Raw genomic sequence first — 24,372 nt, 5'->3', positions numbered from 1 at the left:
TTTTTTCCTAATCGCTCATGTCTGCATTCATTTAGAGAGTTTCCATGAATGCTTACAGTAAAGTCGCACGTGTCTAAGTTTTGGACTCCCGGGCTGCTTGTGGTGCACATTCAGATAAAGGTGGATGTATTTTTCCACATTTCTCAGGTAAAAATGCATGAATCCTTCATGACATAAATAGGCATAGTCGCTTTCTCTGAAAGCGTGTACGGATTAGAAGGATTAGGAGTGTTGGGCTATAGCAAGTCGCAAAAACTTTACTACTGAACTCTGACCTTCTGTTTTTGGACTGCAGGAACTATTGTCGAAATTCAGTTGTTTTTTTTTTTTTATTGACATTATTTCATAGTTCATTGTGGCCAAAAGCAGACCCTGCCCCACATTTCAGGTCATCTTTCGCGCTTTCTATTTACTGTATGCTACTTCCTGTTAGCCTATCTATAGCGTTTCACGAAAGTTAGCGTTGGGCTAGTGGACTTTTAGTTCGACAAAATGATGTTGTTGGGTTGAACATTTACAATGTTGAATTATCTTCTTCACCCGGGAGTGACAGATAGCTTAAAGCAAGCACGCTTGGCCTCTCTTTCGAACAACTGTTCGAGCTCTCCTTTTCTTCGTATCCCAAAAAGTGCACTTTAATTCCGCCGAATGTGTTTAATGCAAACTAGTCGTGTTGTTTCCATTGGATGCAGACCGAAAATAGTCACTTGAACATTTTTAAACAAGTGTTGAAACGAGCTTATGAACATATCTATTAACTCTCCCAAATGCTTGAACTGTTTGAGAAGTGTTGTAAAACGCCATCTCATCCCTCATTCTGCAGGAGCCGCGCGGCATTATCATGCCTCAAGATTGAACGAATGGAGTTTTTTTAGACAACGAGCGAAAATAATTAGATTTACAAATAATACATTTGAGTAGGCCCGCAAAGAAAATCAAATAAAAAAGTGATCGCTGTAACGCTTTGATGCAGAAGTGGTCAGCCGGTTGTGCAGTTGTGTGTAGTCCTATTAACAAATGTGTGTTTTTAAAATCAACGATTGTTATTGATGCGAGCATGCCGTGGTAATCGTATCATAGCAATATGCTGTATGCTTGCTGTAACTCAAGCAAAATGACATTTTTGGGGTTCCGGAAAAACAGCCAGATGCGAGGATTCCTCTCGAAAGCGACGCTACGGTCCCTCAGTATCGTGGATTTTCCCTCTCATTTAGGTTTGGAACGTATACACCGGGATGAACACTGAACCCTAAAGGTTCAACAAAGGCAATGGAAGAATCGGTCTTCGCAAACGCGCAGACAGCCAACCAATCTCTCAGGTTGAGCCGCGGCGGGGCGCGTTGTGCTGCGCGCAGGCCGGCTCATCGCACGACTCGCGCTTGTGTTGAATGCGGCCTCTATGCGCCGGTGTTATTTCTGCGGAGCCAGTAAAGACCGTCTATTTGGGTGCCATTTCCAGTGGCAGTCAACAAGCCGAGCGCATGCGGGGGCCCGCCAAACGTTTCGAGCTCCTTGCATGTTCGGGGCAAAACCCTCGCTCTGTGCACCCCTCCTTCAGAGATCGGCGTTACATCACAAAAGCTGAATTCATGCTAAGCTGCTCGAAGGGGGAAAAACAAACGAGGCCGAGCGCCGCTTCTCTCGTGCTCTTGGCTCCATTTTCGAGCACGGTCTGCCGTGGCTTCCCCTCACACTTCATCTCTCATTGAAAGCCATTTTGTCTGGCCTGCTTCAACCGCGCTCTTCCCGCCTCTTCATTTTTTAGAACCCTTACTTTCCGCTTATCTACTATCCCCCCTGACTCTGCGCTATCAGGTAAACGAAAGCCCTCTGAGCCCGGTGTGGCGACTGCGGCCGCTGCCGCGTGACACCGCAGCTTTAAAAGCACAAAGGATGAGATGACGTGTGCACTCCAATGGAAACGAAAAACGAAAAACAACGACGCCGTGAGAAGCGCAGCGTAAAATTCGGGAGGTGCGCCAAATGGAGGACATCATTTCTGTCCGTCGGGGGAAACAACGAATGTCATGACATTGCCTTTTATAACAACACACGACGTTTGGTCAAAATCTGTCCAAGTAGAGCTGATTTTTGTGTTTTATGGCGAGTGGTTAAAGTTTGCTGCCATGCTCCGCCAACACGCAATGACAAAAGCTCAAACTGTGTGGTTCTATAAGATGAGTTTGTCTTTGAAGGACACCTGATAATGGTCAAAATGATACAAAAGGGGCCTCTTTGAACCAAAATGGCTGACTTCCTTCTCAGTTTACAGCCTGGGTCCTTGAGACTCGCGACAACAATCTCGAGGACAAATTTGTCTTTGAAAATGGCCGCCTTCATGTTTGTTTTACAGCATGGGTCATTGAAAATTTTTGGTGGTTGTAATCGTGACACACATGCTTACCAAATTTCAGGCTTTTAGGTGCTGATTTTTACTTTTGGTGGGCGCTGCTGAGGCAATTTTGCTCCGACCCCCACCAAACGTTCATTTCGTCAGGAGCTTTGTGATGTTGATTGATTAGAGCTTTGTGTTGTTGACCAAACTATGGCAAAAAATGTTGACAAAACCCCCCCCCAACCTTTTCACAATCAGCATTTTGCATCTGGAAGACAAATGTGTCTTTGAAAGGCACCTGGAAATTGCCTAAATGAGCCTCAAATCAAGCAAAACAGTTGACTTTCTGTTTTTGTTACGGTCCTTGAGACTTTTTTGTGGGTCTACAGTATTCATGATAGAAATGCCTGCCAAATTTCATGTTGCTAAGGGAGACAGTCTTCAAGGGCGCTTTAGTCAGCCACAACCTCAACCAAACATAAAGTGCATCAGAATAAGAAAGTCCTCAAGATCATTCACTGCTGTGGACAATTTGTATTTGTCAATCGGAATCCATCTGTTCACTGCCACCGTGGTATGTATTCATTCTACATAGAAACAGGCTTCAGTGGCTGATTGATTTACATTTTTCCATTCAGCACAACCTCTGGCAAACAAAATTTGATCAGGATGAATGCACTCTTAATCAGTTGTAAAAACTATCAACGACCAGCACAATTTACACATGCCTCAAAAGGATGCACATTTGAAGCTCGTTTCTTAAGAAGAAAGAAAAAAAACCTTTAGTGCAGCTCCAGAGCGTGGCTGTGGGAGGTTAAGAGACGCCCTCTCGTGGAAGTCTTCTGTCAATGCAGGATGCTGTCCCCCACCCCCTCCCCCATAGGAGACACCAAAGACCTGAGTGATCAAACGCAAATTATTAGAAAAACATCATAAAGTTGCGGGCCGCCATCCACGAAAGCTTTAAAGTGGTTTGGGAACCGGCAAAGCAAACTACAACCGGTGAGCCTCGACGACAGAGAGAACTGTCGAGGGACACAAGGAAAATTAGTAGCTCCCGACGGGTGTCCTATATTTTTCTCTCAGCATATACAATAATTAGCTTTATATATATATATACAGTGTGTATGTGTGTGTGTGTGTGTTTCCCAAAGGCCGTGCTTAGTAATCCCCAGCTGTGTATTTTGGGTGCCAGCAGCCGCACAAAGACGAGCGAGTCCCGAGCGAGGCCTTGTGGCCCCGAGCGCCACACTTGTCCCGCTCAAGGCAACTTTAATGACAGGCTTGTCTAAAGCTGGAGTCTGAAGCGCAAGCCTCCCGATGCTCTGTTTATCTGTGCCTGGATCTCCTCAACTGACTTTCGACAGTTTGAAAGAAAGGGTTATGCCATGAAAAAAAATAAAAATTAAAAAAAAGAGCCGCTGGGATCATTTGTTTTGTGGTCGTCGGCGGTGGTAGCAAGTCACAAAGTACAAATACTTGCTTCTGTACCTAAGTAGATTTTTCAGGGATCAGAAATGTTGTAAACATACAAATACAAAATGAAAACACTCGCAAGGAGCATTCGAGAGATGCTCAGATTGAACTCACCGTGCATGTGCTAAACCGTAGCTGGAGTCAGAGCTCCTGGCGTCACTCACTCGTAGAGAAAAAAGAACCGGTTCCTGGCTGCGAAATTGATCAAATGCCTGACCACGTCTCGTGCCTAACCCTGTGAGAACACATAAGTTGATACGCAGTATTGATAAATTGAAATTGTATGTATGGAAGGGATGGGCAACTGGAGGCCCGCGCCCACACATGGAGTGGCCCTCGTTTGATTTAAAATTAAATTTGAAAAGTACTGTTGCTGAGCCACTAAAGGATGTAATACCAGTGTCAACCACTGGATGGCTCACCAACACCTCTAGCCCACAGGCTGTTCCGTGCATCAAAGAAGTGTGTCATGACCACCACAAGAAAGGTCGTGTACATTTTCGGCCGCGTGACGTCACTTCCGGCGCGACTCGCCTGCTCGTGATGTCCAAATTCACATTAAGCCTGCACAAATTGGCCAGCGTTTAGGTGGTCCACGGAGGCTACATGAGGACGAGCTTTTGAAGGTGTCGAAAGGCCCAGCCGGCGAATTGTCTTTCTAGAATTTGGAAACCGCGTGCGGTCGAGTTGCGCCGCAAGCGAAATCATGCGGCCGAAAAATGCGGCAAAACCTCTGAATTCAGATCTTGAAGGATCGGTCAAATTGCTGTAAAACAGCTGAGAATTTTGCCAGTGAATGTGTACAAAACGACGATATCTACAGTCAGTTAGCCCACTCCTGTCATCCAGCTCAATAAAATGTTAATTGTCCAACAATTGACATTTTCTGTTGGTATTTGAATGCTTCGGGGTTGATACAGAAGATAGCAAAGTCCAGTCCTGGACGTCGGATGCGTGCGCCACTTTGAATGAGACCATTTTATCCAAAAAGCTCATTAATATCGTCGTAGGAGTCACACCTCACTGTACGCGCTAAAGTGAATTTCCTGCACAAATCCAAACAGGTCGGAAGGAGACACACGCACTTTTGAGAATGAGAACAGCGGACCTGTGTCGGGGCCCGGGCCTCGCTCGCTCGCTCGGCCCCGTGAAAGAGACTCACTGAGGCCCGTTTGACTGGCGCGCCCATCAAAAGGCTTCATTTAAGCAGAGCCACATGAAAGTGTGGCCTTTTAACTCCTTCCTCTGGCCCATGTCACGCTGTTGACTCGCGCATCTGTTTACGTGGCGAAAAGCACCTTCTGTGCTCCTGCGAGCGCCACGCCGTCACTGGTAGACACCATGAAGTCGTCCTCGAAAATACGGCCGCTGAGACGGTTCAAATGCTCCATCTGAATCGGAGCAGAGCAACTTTGGAACATAAAGTATAGGCGGCACACTGCAAAAGTTCAACCTGAACCAATTGCCATTACTACATACTGTAGCTTCGAATCAGGAATATACTATAAACACATTACTCTCATTGTGGTGATTTTTTTTTTAGGCTGACCAAGGTTCTTCGGTTTAAGAAATCTTGCCGAGTCAAATTTTCCCCGTTCAAGTGGCCAATATTTTTTTTCCAATTAAGTAATATATTCCTCATTTCTTGAAATTCAAGTTGTTGTTGTTTTTGTTGTGACTTTTGGCTTGTCCCAGATCAAATGAAATCAAATAAAACAAGGGTGCCGTGTGATAATTATTGTTGACATAAGGAAAATGCAAAGAGGAAGATGATGTTTAGGTTGAAAAAAAAAAAACTAAAATATAGTCTTTCAGAATATTTGGTAAATATCATCGTAGTTTGAAACATTTTGATTGGGCACGCCCTCTTATCACCATGCAGTATTCTTTTTGTCCATATTATTTTCAATAAGATAAAACACTTTGAAAGGCACTTACAAAACATTGTGGTGCGGAAGTCAGCTGCAATTTGCTCCCCTGTGGCAATTTGCGCGCACACTGTCAAAGGGAAGCACCCGAGAAAACTGAAACATGAATTTGCTTTGACAATGCGTCGCTCGTCAAACTGCGCATGAGTGTGTGCAACTATGCCAGCTGCAAAAGTGCCAGATCATGCATACTTACGCTGACACTTACAGAACAGCTTTTGGGGGTCAGAGAGCAACGCTGTGGACACGCACACACTTGCGAAAGGAAGGTAAACTAACCCTGGGCCGCTCGCAGGACACACAAGCATTCACACTCACGTTCACACCTACGGCCTGTGTGTAGTCTTCGTTGAAGCTAACTTGCATGTTTTTGGAAAAGGACACGAGGCCGGAGAAAAGCCACGCACGCACGCACGCACGCACGCACCAAGCTCAGAAAGAAACAAACCGCTTGTCCACCTGGCTGCCTTGATGCTTTGCCATTTATAGCAAATGCGTTTACTTGAAAGACGTAATTAAAAGATTCACAAATGGATTTTTTTTTTTTTGCTGCCGCTTAAGAATAGTAGCAGACCTTGAATGCATCACAGGCTTCTTCATCTTACCACAAAAGACACGAGGACAAGTGGCCCGATTGAAAGAACGCAGCTCACAGTGAAGCTCCTTTGAAAAAAAAAATTATATATATATATATATATATATATATATATATATATATATATATATTTAGAGAGAGAGAGAGAGAGGTCAAATCCACTGACCGCCACTGTTATCTGTTTTTCATCTGTTGTGGAATTTCACTTACTTCCTATTTAGCAACGAGTCTGAGCGTAGTTCATTCTATTTGAAAAGTGCAAGAATATACGTTTTTAACAAGCTGTGTTTGAAAATACACACCGTGACTTTTTAAACGGAGTATAAAAATCCTATCAAAGCTTATAGAGTAGCGATTGTGCCATTGGGATATAATTTTCTGTGTCCACAGAGATCCCGTTATAAAGACGAGATTGCAGGATCAGTCGTGCCAAGGACAGCATCATAAATCCGCCAGCACAGCGCCCCCGTTGGATAACTACCGCAACCGCACCCGTCCGCTGGGGTTGGACGCCCTGTACACATTCTGTATTGTCACATCAAGGTGCTGGTTTCGTTAAGGGACGCGCTTTTGTAATAACTGTTATTGCATGCAAAGCATCGCTCTCTAAACACACACACAGGCACTTACTGTTGTATGTCATTGTCAACATTTTGCAGTCCAGATCCACTTTTTGGTAGACCACCTGGTCACGTGACAGTCTGAGTAACAATGGTTGCGCAAATTGGTTCCTAAATAAGAGTCCAATCCCTTCCAGGAAGTGGATGAATTTGTTTGAAAGTAAAACCCTACGGGGGTTGGGGGGGTCTGGGTTGAGTGGTGGTGGGGGGCAATATTATGGAAATGTGACTTTTAAATGGTTTGTGTACAAATACTTGGGTCACTGTGAACCCATCAAATGTCACGTCAGTATTTTCTTGCCTGCCTATTCCTGAAAGATCAAAATGTGTTTTTTGAAGAAAAAAAATAGATGCATGAAATTTGTCATCGTACTTCTCAAATTATTGAGGTGATACTGTCCATTTTTCTAGTACAGAACTGCCACTGTTGAACCACAGCGAAATTGGGGGAAAAAACAAAACACACTCACAACATGCGTTTGTTAAAAAGTGCAATGTTCAACCTAACCATATCATTTCGTCTAACAAAAGTCTGCTAACTTCATGCTAACGGAATTTAGCATAGTTAATCAGTAACCTTCAAACAATTGCTAATAGGTGGAAAAAGCGCTATACGACAGCCATTTACCATGCTCTGGTTCTTCTTCTCGCTATTAATTAAACGACATCTTTTACAGTCGAGCACAGTGCTGCCCGGCATGTTGTGGCAAAACGCGGTATTACACTAATCACGAGCAACTCTAAATTCTGACTTGCCTGTATACTGAAGAAACACGTAAAAATCTGCGATATAGATTGTCGTTCTGCAGTATGAGTCATATGATGCTATTTTGTGTCATTTTCCGACCACGCGCATCTGTCTGACTTCCTGTCAACGCTGGCATATGCTAATATTTTTGCATTGGCCTGCAGGGCACGGATGATGGAGCCCTACGAGATGGTTAGCAGATGTCTCCATCATGTGAGAGTTCAAAAGTAGTCGCATCGTAGCCACAGCGGGGACAAGTCTTTAATAATAACATGAGAAGTTGACCCGTTATGGCTTTGATCAATCAGTCCGCCTGCTGAGGGATGGCTGGGGTCTGCTGGACTTTGGAAGCCCAGACAGTCAGTGACACTGGCCAGAACATTATGTCACACTCAACATACTGTATGCTCCATTCCACTGTAGAACAATGCAGTGTTCCCCCGTTATATTGCGATTTATCTTTTCGTCCCTGCCTGCCGTATCGATTTATTTTTTTTAAACAATCGTCTTTATGATGGGATTTGTCAAGGGAAACATACAGTATGAGATATTAACATATTAGGTCTGTTAGTGTTTGGCTTTCAACTCAGTATGCGACTTGGCATTGTTTTTGTGTTTTTATTTCGTTTACTAAGTTCAGAAAAAATTGGGAAAAAGAAGCTAGCAACACTTCTAGAATGCATAGACAGGGCTCCAGACTAACGTTTTTTACTCGGAGCACAGTACCCCGTAATTTACATTTTTTGGAGTTCTGGAGGAAAATTTAGCGGCGCATGCGGTAAATTGACTCGCAAAGTAAATTTTTACATTACGCTCCATTTTAAGTTATTACTGATAAATACTTGCAGAAACTAGGTGAATGTTTTCAATTCACATTGTGCAAGTTTCAACACAACATAAACCCAAAGTATAAGTTATACATATTAGTAACGGCATAAAAACAAATATCGCTCTCCATTAGCGACGTTTGAACGTGACCAGTGTTGTGCTAAAGTACTTACCCATGACAAAATCTGTATCCCCCTTGCTGTGGGAACACCTGCCAGAATGTGTACCCAAGATCACACCCCTCCAATCACAGAAAGGTGAACCACAACCATCCATTGACTAACGTGTATTCCTGGGATCATTTTGAGTAACTGTAGCAAATATGAGCAGGATCCCTTTTTTCCTAAACAAAGTTAGGGGATACAAATTCTGGCAGGCCGTAACAGGCTGCTAGCATGTTGGCTCAGAATGGAGACTGCAGCCAGACCTTGTTGCGATTTTTATACAACTTTATTTGAGCGATTCACTATGACACTACTGAGGAGGAAATATAACATACAAAATTAAAACTGAGTGATTCCCCAAAAAAAACTATTACAAATTTCAAGACATGTAAAGAGCATGAGAGCGACTGTGGGTTCTTAGTAAATAGAACACATGTATTTTGTTAACAGCGATCAACTCCTGATGGGTGCGGTACCACATGTCCCCAGCAGAGGCCGCACTCACTCGATGGTTGGTTATTTGGGTTTGGGCCAGTCGAGAGCAGGGTCTGTTGTTGAGATTAGGTCTCAAGGTTAGGGGAAGGTGATAGAAAACAACATTGAATGCAGCTAGATGAGAATTACGTCGTCCTGTACCAGCGTCCACGTGGGTGAGTCAGAGTCGGACTTAGGGTCGAAAAACGCCCTTCCCAATTGGGAATGGGATTTTCATGGGGCGCGTGTAATTTTTGTTTTTAAAGTGTAACCGTAAAAAATGTTCCCCCAGACCCATGTTAGGAAGGCGTTTTGGAGTCGTTTTCGCGCAATTTGACAGTGTGTGAGTGGAGTCAAAGGTTTGGGTTCAGCCACTTCTGCATCTACGCTCTGCGGCCTGGGATGTTCTACGACTCTTCACTTATTTGCGAGTAGCGCTGGCGCAGAACATTTGACTCCGCCCACACTGATTCTAATCGCCTTCTTTATTCTTTTATGTTACACATATTTTCTTAGTGGTTTTAATGATGCACCGTTTTATGACGTCACGATTACTTTATAACACTTTAAAAACGCTCAACCCTCAGTCCGACTGACTGAGCTACGAACTGTTGGACGGAAGCGGTCAAAACGGCCATTGACGTCCATTCTGGATGAACAGAGGGTTGCAGAGCCACGAAAGCTTGTAAAGCGTGTCCAGGGGCCCTGAAAATGTGTGAGTTGATGTTGGTTCTGACTCTAAGCGTCTAAAAGACGTTCTCCACTTAGAATGACTGGGACGTGTAGTATCACATGTCCCCAGCAGAGGGCACACTCCATGTATGCGTGAGGTTAATATTTGGCTTTCAATCCGTTGATAGTTTGTAATTATCAATGTGAAATTTCGTGCTTTAAAATGCAACGTCTTAAGACGGCGCATCATTAAAGCAGCCAAGGAAATAGTTTAACACAAAAAAAGAAGGCACTTAGCTGTCGTGAATTCATGTGGGCGGAGTCAAACTGGTAGCCAGGGCTCATTTCCTTATTTGGGGAAGTTATTTATTCTTTTTCCAGTAGGTGGCGGTAAGACCAACCACAATCACGAGCAGAGAACAATAAGAAAACGACCACCTCCGTCTTCCAACACGTCCTCAGTTGCTCAATAAATAAGCGGTACTCGTGACATTATGCTCTCAAACTTTCAGTCGTCAACACAGTCGAATCGAAAATGTCAGGCAGAGGCAAGGGGGGCAAAGGATTGGGGAAAGGAGGCGCTAAGCGTCACCGTAAAGTTCTCCGGGATAATATCCAGGGCATTACCAAGCCCGCTATCCGCCGTCTGGCTCGGCGCGGCGGAGTCAAGCGCATTTCAGGTCTCATTTACGAGGAGACTCGCGGTGTGCTCAAGGTCTTCTTGGAGAACGTCATTCGTGACGCCGTCACCTACACGGAGCACGCCAAGAGGAAGACCGTGACCGCCATGGATGTGGTGTATGCCCTCAAGCGACAAGGACGCACGCTCTATGGTTTTGGCGGTTGAACTTTCAATTCGGCTTCTCGTCTCACAACTAAAACGGTCCTTTTAAGGGCCACACACATTACTTACAAGGTCTCACATTCCATGTGCAGTATTATGTTATTTTTTTTTTTACCGAGTTAGGATTTTATGGAGGTGTAGAAATCAGTATCTTTCTAATCAAATCTCGGTATGATACTTATAACACCAGTTTCGAATATTACTCAATTTAATCCTCAAATTGAATAAATCTGATAAATCTGTCCTATCGGACTCTATTACCATTTTTCAATGTAGTTGAAGTGTCAAACCGGAGGCTCCTCTTCTGCTTCAACAAAAGGTCAAAAGCCGTGCAATTACTCAAATTTCCAGCAGATGGTGTTGTTTCTTGTGAGAGAAGAGTTACCATTGAAGTGGCATAGTACTTGCGTCAAATAACTGTTTTTCGTTTAACTCCTTTGATGCACAACATAGTTACGCCCCTTCTAATGCACAACATGGGTCAAAAATGACCCGCATTCCGTTCCAATGTTATTTAATGCTGTCTGGGTTTTTCTTTGGTCTATCTTTTGAAATCAAATGTTTTAATGATTGAATATTGCAAATATTTTTAAGTACCTTGTTTTTAATCAGGACAAATTATTTACACCTTTCTTTTCATACTTTATAAATAACTGTTTTTATATTACTAAATGAAGTTTGAACACATGGGGAACGACAATGACCCATTCTTCCTTTCAAAGTGCGATTTAAAATTAAATGACTGAATACTACAACAAATTTTGTTCTAAATAATTACGATAGCAATGAGTGGGCTCAAACACCTATGTATTTAATATTTGCATTAGGTGTTCATACTTAACCACAAAATCTCCAAACGCAAGTTTATAAAAGGGCCCTGAATATTTTCAGAGCCACATCAATATACATACACATATAAAGTTAAGTTGAGAGTAAACTCACTACAATAGAATATCTCACTAAAATAGAATATGGCAACAGCTAGCTAAGATAGCCAATATTAATTACTGGTACTTGTGAAAAGTACTCTCTGAAGGTAACCTAAACCTAATCAAAAGGAAAACCAATACATATCATGAGGACTTTCCATGAACAACAAAGTGTCTTTTAAAATAAATTTGAATTTTATTATAGATATACTAGTATATTATATATATTTTTTTTACGTCATTTTAAAACGTAGTCTGGAAAATACATGTCTAACAAAGGACTTCACCACGTGATCATTAATCGCCTTCATTGGTTTACTTGAAGCCTCACAACAAGGTCGAGATTCTTTCAGCCAATCAGAACGAGGTGGTGGCACAGTGAAATTTGCATTTAAGCGTCTATAAGAATTCTGGCTTTGAAATGTACCCTTCATTCGGAGGTCCTCTGATAACCGGCATCATGCCTGAACCCGCCAAGTCTGCGCCCAAGAAGGGCTCGAAGAAAGCCGTCACCAAGTCTGCCGGCAAGCCCGGTAAGAGGAGAAAGAAGGGAAGGAAGGAGAGCTACGCCATCTACGTGTACAAAGTGCTGAAGCAAGTCCATCCCGACACCGGCATTTCGTCCAAGGCCATGAGCATCATGAACTCGTTCGTCAACGACATCTTCGAACGAATTGCTTCTGAGGCGTCTCGCTTGGCTCACTACAACAAGCGCTCCACCATCACATCCAGGGAGATCCAGACTGCTGTCCGCCTCCTGCTGCCTGGTGAGCTGGCCAAGCACGCCGTGTCCGAGGGCACCAAGGCCGTCACTAAGTACACAAGCTCTAAGTGAGGTGCTCCGGCATTTCAACACACCAACGGCTCTTTTAAGAGCCACCCAAATACACCCAAAGAGGACATTTTCCTTGACATTTAGTTTGAAATTAATAATCCACTGCACTTTTAAAATAAATGTGGCTCAAAAGCCCACTGTTCAGTTTACACTTTTTTTTTTTTGTGATTCACGTCACTCACCTAATTTTTCCGTATTCAACTCTGGGTTGTATACTGTCATATAAGGCTCGGCGGATGGGGAAACTTCGGGGTGTCTGTGGCTTGCTCCTGGTGTGTAGGCCCCTCACCTAGAGACTGCGTGCTCGCACGCGTACCTTTTTTGAGTGAGTTTTCCGGTGCGTGGTATCCGGTTTAGTTACTGTAACACACCTAGTTGAAATGTGTGTGATTAGGGCGCTATACAAACAAAGGCGATTTGAAGATCACAATTCATTTGGGTTGACAAAAGAAAATGTGATGTGCCGGCAAACAGTTTTTGATTTACAAGTGATCGTAATTTGCCATCTACAATAGTACATGTACAATATCGGTACTGTGCGTTGATATGAGATTAGATGAAGCACCATGTAAAGGAAATTGCTCTTAGATTTGAGTGAGTGGCCCTTAAAAGGGCCTTTTGATTTGAAGAACGACGGGACTGATGAAGTGTTTAACCGCCAAAGCCGTACAGCGTGCGTCCTTGTCTCTTGAGAGCGTACACCACATCCATGGCGGTCACGGTCTTCCTCTTGGCATGCTCGGTGTAAGTGACGGCGTCACGAATGACGTTCTCCAAGAAGACCTTGAGCACACCGCGGGTCTCTTCATAGATGAGGCCCGAGATACGTTTGACGCCGCCACGACGAGCCAGACGACGGATAGCGGGTTTGGTAATACCTTGGATGTTGTCGCGAAGGACCTTACGATGACGCTTGGCGCCTCCTTTTCCCAAACCTTTACCTCCCTTTCCCCTACCAGACATAATGATGGTTTACTGCTAGAAAGTCAGATGTGGCATACGGTCGGGTCAACCCTTCTATAAATCAGGACTGCGGACCTGAAAGAGGACAGATGACCCAATTCGGCGCAAGTAACGTCACTCAGCGGCCCTTCCCCCATACGTTGACCAAACTGAATTTGACCTTCTTTGTTAGTAATATTTTTTAACGTGTCTCTCTGCTCGAGAATGTGAATTTTGAATAAATATATAATTTAAAGGTCACATTGTTTCATGGCGCTTATTGAGTTTCATACATTTATGTCGCTAGTTTAACTTGCTAACACTAAACGAAGGTTTTCAAACAAATGAACACGGTTGAGTAATTAGATAAACATATGTATGATGAAATTGGGTACGTCGTGTACTTGTGGTATTAATTTTAAATAAAATGTGAAAGACTCCTGCTTTATTAAAATTGAGATTGTCGTGATTTACACAAACGCCATTATTGGTGTTACATAGAAGGAACCCCTGGATTCAATGGATTCGCATTTAGGAGGTAGTTGTGTGCAATATTGCATGTTTTGGTTTCCATCCAATACAAAGACAAATTCAGGGCCAGTATCGCTGATACTGACAACTCTTTAATTAAGATTGATGCATCATCGAACCGCTGAATCTCAATTAATTACCTTATAAAACATTTAAGAAAGAAAATTTAAGCACGTCAGTTCAAGGAATCCAAAACAAAGAAAACATTTCTCCCCTTCAGTGCATGACCCGGGCCATGTATTGTATTCATGAAAAATGCTCATCTACATGTATTGTAATTCCATATTTTGACGTGAAATCGTAAGTGATTTACAACCAATAAATACTGCTGAATATACGTTAAGGGTTTTTTCTTTGGGGGGGTTGTGGTGGTAGTTTGGAACATCTGTAAAAAGTGAAGACCATAATTGTGTCATTTTTCCTGACAAAAAACCCAAATCCAACTAGAAAGAAACATGGAGTCGGCAGTATTGGGATATAGTGCTGGGGAGGCCGAGTTTCACAGCTGTGCTATATCCATATCGTAAAAGCTGTGTCCAAGTTACATTTCAGGAATTGTTATAACTCGCTATGGTTAAATGATGTACATACTTGGGTTAGTATTGTTTATTTCATGTCAATGAATTGCACTCCTTAGGAAACAAGTGGTTGGCTCTTAAAAGAGCCTTTTTGGGGGTAGTAGTTTCCTTAGGGTTTTACTTCGACTTGGCTGCCTTCTCGGTCTTCTTGGGCAAAAGCACGGCCTGTATGTTGGGCAGGACGCCGCCCTGAGCGATGGTGACCCCGCCGAGAAGTTTGTTGAGCTCCTCGTCGTTGCGGACGGCCAGCTGCAAGTGGCGGGGGATGATTCTGGTCTTCTTATTATCACGAGCGGCATTGCCGGCTAACTCCAGGATCTCAGCGGTCAAGTACTCAAGCACAGCCGCCAGATAGACGGGAGCACCAGCACCGATGCGCTCGCCATAGTTGCCTTTACGCAGAAGTCGATGGACACGACCCACAGGAAATTGAAGTCCAGCACGAGAGGACCTAGTCTTGGCTTTTGCTCTCGCTTTACCGCCGGTTTTTCCCCGTCCAGACATACTTGGTTTCTTGGCTCGATTCTGTGTTATTTGAACACGGTGGCACTACCGCATAGAGCAGCCTTTATATACAGGCTGTAGCTGCTCATTGATTGGTTAGCTGAGGCAGGGAATTGGTTGTCCAATCAGCAACGAGCTACAGTCCTGCTTTGAGGAGAATTCCCCCCCCCAGCCTGCCCTTTAAAAAAAAATGTAAAACGTCAATTGTTTTTGCGGAAAACGTGTACGTTAACCGACGTCTTCAACGCTATAAACAGTTCACACCAGTTCGTCAAGATGATCGTAACTGTGATGCTGTCGTTTTGAAAAACAAATTGCTTTCTTAATGCGTGTGTGACTTTTATACTCAGCAACATTAAAATGAACACAACATGCACGTTTATTTAACATTACAAATGTGATGCATAAAAGACAGCTTCAGCTAATTTGCAGTCTTAGTTTCATGCTTTCAAATACAATTACAAAATGTAATAGTAATAATTGATATCATATATATAATAAATAATAAATAGCTTGAATCAATGAATGACCTTGTGTGTATGCACGGCTTTCATTTATAGTGATACACAAAAATCAATGTAGAAGAAAATAACTTTTGATATGGGTTACCATTGCGGGTTTGTTTGGTTCTGTTGTGATGAGGTGGATGTTAGCTTAAAGCATGCAATTTAAGTTGACTTAAAAAAAAGTCGGTATAGTGTAAATGCAATAAAAGAAATGTGCGTGCGTGTTGATTTACGAACAACGAACAGATGACTAACCATCCAAATATTGTACAACAATCTTCTTCCCCTTTGTCCCATGTCCTCGACTGCTGGGATTTCACAAAAATGCTTGGCGTTTTTTTTCTTTTCTTTTGGTTACAGTTCATGAAGTCCAGTTGCACATGTTTACACATGAAACGATTAAAAAGGATAGCACACGTTACTTAGTTTACGGAGTGACGTGTGAAAAAAAAATGGGAGCAATATCAAACATCTTTTATTTAAAAGTAGTCTGTGGATCAGTCTTACTTCAGATGCAACTGAATGCGTGCGTGTTTGAAAACACGGCCAGACATTTGTTTTTCCAATTCTGACGACTCAAATCAAAATTACCCATTTGAGCTCAAACAATATCGAATCTCATCAATTTCCAGGCTCCGGGCGGTGGCTGCCTGATGACGTCACGTCTAGGCGACAGCTGGTACAACACTAACCACACTTGATTTTCTGAACACACACTTGAAAAACAATTGATTTCCTACATGTTTAATATTTGTTGTGAAGTGACAATCTTGAACAACTTGTTTGTGTTAAAAAAAAATCATAGTTCAATTGGTTTTATTACGTTTGTAATTTCAGAACGAACTAATAGCTGGGGGGAAAATACATTTTCCGCTTATCACTGTGCCCTTAAAGAAAAAAATAAAGTGTGCAGTGGGGGAAGAGGAATTTTATACTTACCAAAAAACAATCCTAAATATCCAGTTTTTTAACTGTTTAATAATGAAAAGGCAAATGTCCAAAAACACCTAAAGCGGAAATCGGCCAAAACAATTTTTTTAAGAATGTTCCCAGCAGACGAACTAGTTGAAACACGGCATTCAGAATAATATTCCGTTTGTGGAATATGAGTTAAGCAGCAAAATCCAACCGTTTTTAGCCATCTCAGGGGGCAGCCATTTTGTCATTTCTCTCGACTGAAAATGACAACACAGATGCTCGGGTCTGAGATAACGACCAGTTATGGCTCAGTTTGAGATAACAGGTCAGCTGTGATTGGTAGTTATCTGAGCTCTGGGCAAATGTGATGTCATTTTCAGTCGACATGAGACAAAATGGCCGCCTCCGGAGATGGCCAAAAACGGGTGAATTAACTCCTTCTCCACACAGGCAGTATTCATCAGAATACCTTGTTTTAACTATGGGGGTTGCATAGGATATTCTTTAAAAACATTGGACTCTAATCCAATATTGGGGGTGCGAGCAAAACCGTTGAAGAAAAATCCAGGATTAGCAGTTTCGTAATTATTTTTTTTTAAACGCCTTGACGCTAACTGTATTTACCGATACTTTGGTACCATATCATGTGTTCACAACGTTGGAAGCAGGGCACAAAACACATTTATAAATCAGTTGAGCACATTTGTATCATTGCACATCTAAATATTGACCAGCGACGGAGCAGCAGGATGCAAACATTCTTTTGAGGTGATGAGTGGCTCTTAAAAGAGCCTTTGGGTCGTGCAGACATTGGCGCAGTCTACTTGGAGCTGGTGTACTTGGTGACCGCCTTGGTGCCTTCAGAGACGGCGTGCTTGGCCAGTTCACCAGGTAGCAGGAGGCGCACGGCGGTCTGGATCTCCCTGGATGTGATGGTGGAGCGCTTGTTGTAGTGAGCCAAACGAGATGCCTCTGAGGCGATTCGCTCGAAGATGTCGTTGACGAACGAGTTCATGATGCTCATGGCCTTGGACGAAATGCCGGTGTCAGGATGGACTTGCTTCAGCACTTTGTACACATAGATAGCGTAGCTCTCCTTCCTTCCCTTCTTTCTCCTCTTGCCGGGCTTGCCGGCAGACTTAGTGACGGCTTTCTTGGAGCCCTTCTTAGGCGCAGATTTAGCGGGTTCCGGCATCGTGGTTTGTTTCGCTTAATCCCTTCTGAGTACTGGAGAGTTGCGGTACCGCAGGTGTACTTATTGGCACGTAATGCAAATGACACTGTGAAAACGCCTCTCTCCGATTGGCTGACAGCATCAGCAGCTCTTGGTCAAACGCGTCAGTGCATTTTCTTTGGTTGAGCTGCCTGCGGACCTGAAAGAGGATAATTGATACAATTTATGGACGAACTCGTTGACCCCCCCGTTGTTGTATTTTTAAAAGAAATTCCACATATATTTCACATGTGGTAGTAAGAAAATCTAGTGATTATTCGACGTGATTTTATCCTATTATAGTACCGTTGCGATTGTGCATGTTTTGCATTTAGCTGCCAGAATAAATGTTATTTTCTCTTAATTGCACTTGCTTACAATCATTTGTGAACAACTCAAACAACGGAGTCAGAGAGGAAACATTGTGGGGGAAAAAACATTAACATCAGAGGCTTCAAAGATGTACAATGGTTGATTTTTGAAGGAAGATTCCCAACCAGGTATCATGTAGCTGTTTTTTTTCAAAACAAAAGAATGCCCAAATGAGCCATTGCACTGAGAATAAGACACAACATTTATTAATCAATTGGAGGTTTGGACAGTCGTACAAAGCTTCGGACTATGTATTTGTATAAAAATAAAAGCTACAGTTTCAAATGATTATTTGTTACTTGTGTGAAACTGTTTTACAGATGTGCCATGTCTATCCATCAGACTAGTATCAACAGTTAAGTCGTGGACAAACAATTTCTCTGTCTTCCCAGAAGGAGAAGAACATTGGAAGTGCCCTTGGCACGTTCTGGACTTCCGAGGTTTTGGTCTGGAGTCGTCTCCGTAACTTCTTGGCGTCCATGGGGTTCTCTGATTGTGTTTGGTGTGTTTGTGTGAACCCTTGCACTGCATACATTTTGTGTATTGATGTTTTGTGTTCAAATAAAGCTCTTCAAAAAGCAAGTGGTTGTGAAAATGTTTATTGTGTTATCACTTCACTGTGATGTCAGTGCATCACATTGTGTAAGGCTTTTATTTTGCACATCTTGCCCCTCTGATGTATTGTTTTATTTTTTCAGACTTGCATTTCTTGAGATCTTTTATATACATATTAAATCAAAACAAAATATCATTAATGACCCATTATGAAAGTTCCGGTCTTTATACCGACACGCTTATTGGGAGGTTGGGCAAGACGCTGGTCCAAAAATGTACGTAACGCATCCTCATCTTCTGTCTTACATAGTTCATATCCATCTTATTATTGATCTCCAGGTATTGGTGTCCATTGGTAAATTTAGGCCAGGTGGTGGGTACGCTCAAATCTCCTTTGTTGGGATCTCTGTGGACATGATGAAAACAACACAAGCAAATGAATGGGGCGATCTACTGATTTTTCATGAACTTTCTTTCTATTTTGTCCTGAAGAAGTATACCCAGTTTTGGCAAAGTTGGTCCAATAGGCAATCATGTAACGAGCAAGATCACGGTGGCGAGGCCAGTATCCCAGCGGTGTGGTGAGAGGCTTTCCAAAGACGTACTGCAGGTCATCAGCGTGGTCAGCACCCATCCAGCTGGGATACGGCCGACCGATGCCGGCCATACGGTTGGGCTCAGAGAAGAGATAGGAGTACGTGCGACCCGATCTTTAATGAGACAAGAAGAGAACAATCAAAGAAGCACACAATTGTTGTAAATGTGCGTTTAAATGATAATCGTTACTTCCTCTAACTCTAGCCCAAGTGCTTTATAATCCATCAACTGTGACAAATTTTATTAATCTACCCACAGTGGGGCCTTGAGAAATCCAATTTCCATTTTTTTGAAAGATAAAAAACGTTTTGGTTTGACTTGGAAGCAAAAACATGCGACGTGTTGGATGGTGGCAACAAACTCAACTCACTTCACAACATACAGCGGTTTGACAGATAGTGAGCAACTCTTCAAATACTTGTCTTTAATAATAGTCTTTAAGATGGATATTGGCACTCCCAGTTGAAGTTTACAATTACCCGTTGTGTAATTCAAACCACCACATAGTTTTGCATTAATAAAGTCAGTTAAACTTTATGCTACTAAAAAATGCGAAACACAAGGGCAAACTCAGAGCATCAGTGTCACTTTGTCATTCTAACCTTATAAAGCGGAAAGTCAACCCAAATATTTTTTATTCAAGAATATTTTCTATGCAGGCCCACTAGTTGAAATGAGGCAATATGATTAGTATAAAACATGAGTTAATCAGCTAAATCCACCCGTTATTAGCCATCTCAGGGGGCGGCCATTTTGTCACTTCTGTCGACTGAAAATGACATAACAGTTGCTCCGGGCTCAGGTAATGACCAATCACGGCTCACCTGTTTTCTGAAGCCGAGCTATGATCGGTTGTTATCTGAGCCCTGAGTGTGCGTGATGTCATTTTCAGTCGACAGAAATGACAAAATGGCCGCCCCCGGAGATGGCTAACACAATACTAATCAGAATGCTGTGTTTCAACTCGTGTAGTATACTGCCCTCAAGGTGGTCAAAAAAAGTATTACAGTGATATTTTTCAATTAAAAAAAATACGCTACAACATTTTGGAACGTATGATGTAAAATAAAATGTGCAATAACAGGTGTGCAGCAAAACTGTATGCTCACTTGGCATTCGCAGCATGAAGGTAAAGAGCAGCCTGTGTAGGAACCAAGAAGATGTAATCGGTTCCGATATCCACAATTGTTCTCTTAATGTCCTCCTTGGTGGGGTTGCTTGCCCATGTTGAAGTGTACGTGGAGTATGCTTGATCCAGACCGGCCTTGCCCTTGTCTTGAGTGTATGTAGCCAGCAGCCTCTTCATGTCATCACTGGCATTAGGAGAAAGTTAGACGGAAAGTCACATGAGCCAACGTGATGTCACTTCACTCATTCACTGACAGACATTTTCTGACCCTCTTTTAGCCTAACGTTTGAAAAGTTTTGAAAAAATATATAAATAGGTTCCTGGGATTGACTGGCTGGACTGTGAAAAGACAAGTCAATTCGTTAATGGCAGTGAATGAGTTCAAGCAATAAAACTGCAGCCGGAGGTCCAGAAATATGTGGTAGAGTTTGGACACCTTATAAACAACCGTAATGGATTTGGAAAAGAAGTACAGACTTTCAACTTTCACAAAAACAAAAGGCAATTTTACCATTAAGGAATTACATCAATTTTGATAGATTATGTTTATCAGGTTCTCAAGTGCAAATATAAGAAAATGAAAATATTTATAGCAAATTAGATCCGAAATCAAAAGCCCTTACTTAGACAAATACTTAGGGAGCTCATTGCATATTATAACTGGAGAAAATACTTACATAGGCGTGTCTACAAGGTGGGAGTTGATTGAAGGGACATCCATTGCAGTGAAAAAATGCCCATCCATGTCATTGACTCCAGCGATGTAGTCGATATCAGCGGCATTGTGGAACAACTTGGAAGGCGCATCGGGTAGGAAATCCCCATCAATTACAGCAGACAGGACCAAGTTGTTTACGAGGGGGGCTGAAGGAGGGACAAACACTTAAGACACTTTTCTGCCTTTAACCAACCAGTGAGCGTTTTTTGTGATCGTGGGAAACAAAATAAGTCTGGATAAAAGAAGAATTCTACTTGCTAGTTGATCCACTTTTATCATGAGGTCAAGAACATGGCAACTGAAAGTAAACAACCAGCAAGTGATGCGCGGCGGCTTGTTTACCATCTGGTGAGCTGGACAAATTGAGAGTGCCTGCTTTTGTGAGGAGCACGGGATCGGTCATCTTCAAACAGGCGGCCATTTTCTCATCCGTCGGACAGTTCACCTTAATTGCAACCTGAGCAGAGCGGGGGAAATCATCCGCCACTGTTTTACAACCGTAATAAATGACCGAAAGGAGTGTCCAGAAGTTCCACTATGAAGCACAGACGAGTCAGAGCCATGTTATGTGTACCTCCTCTGCGATCTTGCGGGGGTTCTTGATGATACCCCAGGGGCACAGTGCAACGCCACTCTGGGAGATGGCTCGCTTGATGAGGCCCTTGTTGTGGGGAGTGAGGGTCTGTGAATGGAGATATTGTCAAAATGAGAACTTGAAATGTTAGGTGGAGGGATCTGCATGCTGTGTGACAAATGTACAGTAATTCTGCTGCTTGGTGATGATGTGCTGCCTCCATGAGTAAAAACTGCATTTGACGCTTTTATGAGCGCTCTTTTATTTCTTCAGACGCAGGGCTGCCGCTTGAGTGCAAGTAGCCACTCGCAAGCCGCCTAGGTTGTCATGGTAACACAGACTCATGTTGGCTCGCCACAGGAGAGGTGGGCGGGGAGAGTGCTGGCTCATTTGCATGAGACGGGACCGCCCACTCGTAAGGCGCTCATTTCCAACGGGCTTTGGGAAAACAGAAACATGTTCCGGAATTCTTTGTTTTTGGGGTATTTTGATGAAAGCATGACACAGATTAAGACACCTGGGAACTATTTTAATTAAAAATTTGAATATGCCTCCTTTAATACGGCAAGGTGTGCTACACCAAAAAGGCAGAGTGAAGTTAAGTGAAGGTGCATTATTGAAAATAATTTTTGGGGTTGACTTCTTCTTTAACAATTAACCATCTTGAATTGTCTTGAAATGAATCTGAACGTCATGAGCTGTTTATCCAGTCACCATAAATGCAAAGTTTGAATGTGTGTGTGTGTGTGTGTGTGTGTGTGTTTGTGTGATTTTGTACAGGTGCATAATATGCATGAATAAAAATCTATAAAATAATTGCCAAAACTGGACAAGTTAAACTGGCACACAATTCACTATATCACACACTGATTTTTCTGTCTGCTTTCTTTCATCCTCAATGTATGAAATTTCATACATCACCTTTTGGCTTATTTTATTCAAACGTTCACACTACTGGACTGACAAATGTTTCCAACCCAGGCTTTTAAACAATTCTCCATTTTTTTGCTGGCTAGTAGTTGAGAATCCCTGCGTGCATTTGTTAATGAAAAGATTCCAGCAAAAGACAAACAATTAAGCATCTCACCTGGAAGCTCACGCTAGCGCCACCTGCAGACTCGCCAAAGATAGTGATGTTGTCTGGGTCTCCTCCAAATGAGCGGATGTTTCTGTGGACCCAGGCGATGGCGGCTTGCTGATCCCAAAGACCGTAGTTCCCTGGCAATGGACAAGCACAATCATATTTTATCGTGGATAAAAAGGATTTTTAAAACTCTAGTGCAAGGGGTCGCCAAGATAGCGCCCGCGGGCACCAAGTAGCCCTCAAGTACCACAAAAAACAGCCTGTGAGCTTAGCAGCGAGCTACATCTAACATTTTTGTCGCTGTTCCTTTTTAAATAACACTTGCATTAGTCTAAATTTGACAGCGTTAAAAGAAAATTAGTATTGTTCAAATCTCATGACCAAATCCTAGCGTTGTTAGAGACAAGCTAGCCAGCGTAATGGCAGTGAGATGATTAAACCCTCCAGCAAATGTGTTAGCTTGCTAGCCCTTTGCATAGATCAGCACCCAAGAAATAGGCCTCATTTTGAAAAAAGGTTGTTGACTCCTGCGCTTGTGTCTCAACAAAACGAACAAAGAGCACCGCCAAGTACCTGGTAAACTAGCGTCTCCAGTGCTGAGGAAGCCCAGAGTTCCCACTCGGTATCCCAACGTCACTACTATGACATTTCCTCTCTCTGAAATCTCCTGTCCATCATAGAGATAATTATTCAGGAAGTTAGCACCCATGGAGCCTCCAGCCAGGAAGCCGCCTCCATAGATCCAGACCATGACCGGAAGATCGGTTGACACTAGGAAGTAAAGATAATGATTATTCATTTGGGCCAGTACGACGTGCTGTATGGCAGAAGGGTGTCAAAGCCACGGCACACAAAATGGAACTTCAAGATGAATTATTTAGGCTTTAGGAGGCCTGGGAACTATGTTGCGTTTTAACACTTCTTGCTTAGTTATGGGCTTCTCGCTTTACTTACCTGATCGGCCATGAGGAACCCAGATGTTAAGGTAGAGACAGTCCTCACTTCCTCTCGTGTCTGTCATGAGTACGTTCACCTGCAGGCACCTCTTCCTGTATTCAGTGGCCTTCAAAACACCTGATCATAGACAAGGTAAAGTTAGGACAATGACCTGTGACGGGTTCAACACAAACATTGAGGACAGTGACAGTTCTATTTTTGCAGAGTCCATTTTTTAAATTTTTAATTTGTATTAATTTGTGTGGGGTTTTTTTTGTTTTTTTTTAGTCCCAGCCAAAGTTCAATCAACTCACCGTCCCAACCAGGGTGACGCTTTGGTTTCTCAAACCTTCCAGGAATGTCGGCAAACGGAACCCCTTTGAAGACGTCCATATGGTGACGGAACCCAAGTCGGATGTTCTCGCCCTCTACCATGCCGCCCTCGGTGTACACCACCCCCAGCTAAAGACACAAATGACCGTCAGACATTGATCTCTTCTTTTGATTCTGTCAGTCCAAATTCAATTTCACATTTGAAATATTCCAAATGGAGTATTTCACCCAAAAGGCGCGATACATCCTGTATTAGCCGCAAATCAATCACAGGTCACATACGGACTTCATCCTTTCATTCCCAACTACTGATGGTGTTAAATTCAGTAGGTAAAATAATCACATTTTGTCACTTACGGAGGTGGCAGACACTGTCTGCAGAAACACAGCAACGGTGACCAGGATGCCCAGCTTCTCCATCATGACCAAACTGA

The 24,372-nt window shown here is 42.9% G+C and overlaps 6 protein-coding genes across 7 annotated transcripts; 2 read left to right on the top strand and 4 right to left on the bottom strand.

The window, feature by feature from the left end:
- The first annotated feature begins 9,229 nt into the window (after positions 1–9,229).
- On the top strand, positions 9,230–12,597 carry LOC147135828 (histone H2B). 2 transcript variants are annotated; one of them, XM_086052714.1, is made up of 2 exons: positions 9,230–9,344; positions 12,054–12,597. In XM_086052714.1, the coding sequence occupies exons 1-2, from the start codon at positions 9,308–9,310 to the stop codon at positions 12,446–12,448; spliced, it is 432 nt and encodes a 143-aa protein (XP_085908840.1). In that variant the 5' UTR covers positions 9,230–9,307; the 3' UTR covers positions 12,449–12,597. The 2 variants fall into 2 exon arrangements, with proteins under 2 accessions (XP_085908840.1, XP_085908841.1); XM_086052715.1 differs by lacking the exon at positions 9,230–9,344 and adding an exon at positions 9,745–9,881.
- On the top strand, positions 9,903–12,055 carry LOC147135829 (histone H4). The gene has a single exon (XM_086052718.1). It carries the CDS (start codon positions 10,376–10,378, stop codon positions 10,685–10,687), a length of 312 nt encoding a protein of 103 aa, XP_085908844.1. The 5' UTR covers positions 9,903–10,375; the 3' UTR covers positions 10,688–12,055.
- Positions 12,598–13,046: 449 nt separating the features above from the next.
- Positions 13,047–13,423, bottom strand: LOC147135827 (histone H4). Its single transcript, XM_086052719.1, has one exon. It carries the CDS (start codon positions 13,409–13,411, stop codon positions 13,100–13,102), a length of 312 nt encoding a protein of 103 aa, XP_085908845.1. The 5' UTR covers positions 13,412–13,423; the 3' UTR covers positions 13,047–13,099.
- Positions 13,424–14,512: 1,089 nt separating this feature from the next.
- LOC147135826 (histone H2A-like) lies at positions 14,513–15,107 on the bottom strand. Its single transcript, XM_086052716.1, has one exon. It carries the CDS (start codon positions 15,001–15,003, stop codon positions 14,617–14,619), a length of 387 nt encoding a protein of 128 aa, XP_085908842.1. The 5' UTR covers positions 15,004–15,107; the 3' UTR covers positions 14,513–14,616.
- Positions 15,108–17,085: 1,978 nt separating this feature from the next.
- On the bottom strand, positions 17,086–17,637 carry LOC147135825 (histone H2B). Its single transcript, XM_086052717.1, has one exon. It carries the CDS (start codon positions 17,620–17,622, stop codon positions 17,248–17,250), a length of 375 nt encoding a protein of 124 aa, XP_085908843.1. The 5' UTR covers positions 17,623–17,637; the 3' UTR covers positions 17,086–17,247.
- A 958-nt stretch (positions 17,638–18,595) lies between these two features.
- On the bottom strand, positions 18,596–24,361 carry LOC147135824 (bile salt-activated lipase-like). The gene is made up of 11 exons (XM_086052713.1): positions 24,296–24,361; positions 23,920–24,067; positions 23,624–23,743; positions 23,243–23,440; positions 22,673–22,803; positions 21,586–21,693; positions 21,354–21,468; positions 20,971–21,157; positions 20,274–20,477; positions 19,068–19,277; positions 18,596–18,973 (listed from the first exon to the last, which is right to left on the bottom strand). The coding sequence occupies exons 1-11, from the start codon at positions 24,359–24,361 to the stop codon at positions 18,793–18,795; spliced, it is 1,668 nt and encodes a 555-aa protein (XP_085908839.1). The 3' UTR covers positions 18,596–18,792.
- Between the last annotated feature and the right edge of the window lie 11 nt (positions 24,362–24,372).

Source organism: Filicampus tigris, chromosome 15, assembly GCF_054856515.1.
Source record: "Filicampus tigris isolate MCC_2025a chromosome 15, RoL_Ftig_1.0, whole genome shotgun sequence".
NCBI classification, from domain to species: Eukaryota; Metazoa; Chordata; class Actinopteri; order Syngnathiformes; family Syngnathidae; genus Filicampus; species Filicampus tigris.
This window is presented reverse-complemented; position numbering and strand designations above follow the sequence as displayed.